This window comes from Parasteatoda tepidariorum, chromosome 6 (assembly GCF_982258835.1).
Source record: "Parasteatoda tepidariorum strain Cologne lab strain chromosome 6, Ptep-v5.0, whole genome shotgun sequence".
Classification (NCBI taxonomy): domain Eukaryota; kingdom Metazoa; phylum Arthropoda; class Arachnida; order Araneae; family Theridiidae; genus Parasteatoda; species Parasteatoda tepidariorum.
The window spans coordinates 29,039,556-29,042,032 of record NC_141760.1 but is presented as its reverse complement, the minus strand read 5'-3'; the positions used below and the strand labels follow the sequence as shown (position 1 = coordinate 29,042,032).

The 2,477-nt window shown below is 31.9% G+C and overlaps 1 protein-coding gene across 1 annotated transcript; it reads right to left on the bottom strand.

Annotated features, from left to right (window-relative positions):
* Nucleotides 1–607: 607 nt before the first annotated feature.
* On the bottom strand, nucleotides 608–1,681 carry LOC147807743 (E3 ubiquitin-protein ligase makorin-1-like). Its single transcript, XM_087166791.1, has one exon. The coding sequence runs from the start codon at nucleotides 1,679–1,681 to the stop codon at nucleotides 608–610; it is 1,074 nt and encodes a 357-aa protein (XP_087022917.1).
* Nucleotides 1,682–2,477: the final 796 nt, after the last annotated feature.

The following is a 2,477-nucleotide window of genomic DNA, read 5'->3' as shown; positions in this document are numbered from 1 at the left end:
TCAACTGCAGGTCATATTGTAGATTCAAAAATGCTCATCATATACCATATTTATTAATTTAGAAGAATCAATTTCAGCTTTACTTTCTTAAACAAGTGATAATAATAATAATAATAAAATACTCAGAGATTTAATTATTACTCAACAATTATATTACACTAAAAGTTTTTTTAGAAACATATTGATAGAAAAATAAAAAATGTTTTTGAATCTAAGATTTAACCTGAAATAAGTCAACATCAAAATAGATTATTTCTAAAATTAACTATTATCATTTATTAAATAAAACTCGCTTTAAGTTTAACTTTCAAACTAACTTAAAAAAAGTATGTATAAAAAATCATAAATTCAAAACATGTGTAGTAGAATCGACGAATAAGATTAAAATAAAGGAAGCAATCTTAAAATAATTTAAAAAAAATCGTAGTTACCATTGTCAAATGCACTAAACATGAATAAAATCTGCACTTAAAAAGAGAATTTCAGCAGAACATAATAAAAAATTCTTGCATAGTTAAATCTAAACAAATTGTGCACTTTCAACAAACGCGTTGTCAGTACTTTCATATACTATCATCTCGATGGCACATTGTGGATTCAAAATTGTTCACCATCTTCTTGAGTTCCTAAACATTCGATTATTAAAGCGACGTTTCTGAGCAGCTACTGATGGAATAACAGGCAATGCGTGAAGATGAAAACACTCTTCACCAAAGGGGCAAATTCCTTTACCGTTTTTGAAATATTTACAACGTTTTGTGCTCAAAGACTTTCTATAGTCAGCAATTAATATCTCCTTTTCCCCTTCAGAATGAGCCCATTTCTTACTGGGTATGTAAAATCTAGACGACACTCTACATTCGGGACAAGCACGAGTAACAGCAGGATCTATTAGATCTTCTTCATGAGAATTTCGCACATTTCTCCACTTAATGATGCAGAATAAACAAAACACGTGATTGCAATTCTCAAGAATACCAAATCGACGCTCTGCAACTCGATCTTTTTCCATTACGATATCCAAACATATACCACATGACAAATCGCGTCGATTATCCGTATCTCGCTCATGCCTACAGACTGCAATATGAAGTCCTCGCTGCTTCTCATCAAAGGGATCCAAGCAATATCTTTGACACAGTTCACATAACTCTCCATGGATGCATGGGCAATCGTCGAATGGGCAAACACCGTCAAAGAAGTGCGGGCAGAATTCCATATCCAACTTTTGTGGCTCTGAACTATCAGCACTGTCATTTGAATTCGAAGCAGTGGCTAAATATTTGCTGCTTGTCGGCACGAATTCAGGTGCATTTATCCAGTCGTGTAAATCTGATTCACGACAAAGAGATGCCTCACCATTTAAACTAGTGTTGAAATTTTGAAAATTTCTTTCGGCGGGAAAAATATCCATATTCCCTGTCTGTTGCTGTAAATGACCAGTATTCTGCTCTTCACTGCAAGGTTGAGATATATTATAAACATCATCTTCAGCTTTTGGATGAGAATACCAACAATAATCACCAAACATGCAAATGCCTTTCAAAGAAAAACGGCAGACGATATTTTCACGAAATCTAGGTGTCTGTCTAAAATTGCACCTATTACCTTCTTGGCAAGAAGAATTTAAATAATACGGGCGAACTAATTTTGTCATATCTTGTGGTGCGCTTTCAGCCATTTTATATAATACTTAATTCACTTTCACCTTTGCTAGTGATAACAACCAACTATGGAGTAATAAAGTATAGTGCACTGGGGGAGATAGTGTACAACAGAGGGCGTGCCGATTCTGATGACGTGACTATAATCATTTCTGAGCAAGGCGTATGATTGGTTATCTACAAACTCTTCCTCTTATGGTAGGAGGCCATCATTGCACATGCGCAAAGTGAACCCATTTCGATCGTCTCAGTTGCCATTTGTGAAATAAAAAAAATCTTGCTATCGTTTTAATTTATTTAACCTTTTTTCTATTTTATTTAATGTTAATATTTCATACCTGGTTTATGCAAGTGCTAATATAAAAAGATAAATAATTTGCATTTTTGAATCAAAGCAAATTGCGCTTATTAAAATTCACATAAATATTATAAATAAATACTTTACATCATATTTAAAAGTGCTTTTTAAAAATGGCAATTTTACCATTTTTTCTAAAAATATTTAAAATAATTTTTTTTTTTTTTTTGCTAATTGAATACAAATGATCTATTATGAATAAACTGTCATTAATGTTGAAATAAAGCATAACCCATTTGTACCAAGAGTCAATTTAAATCTGATTTTTCATAAAATAGAAAGAAGTAGTAGCACAAATAATTCATTGCTAACATTTATTTTGCGAAAAGAAGGAAGTTTTGCCTACCACACTGTATAATATAATAAAAACAGATCTGAAGTAAGCCACATTACTTTTTTTAAGTTAAAGTGGAAACCAACAAAAAGAAATATGCACTTAGTACAAACAAATATGT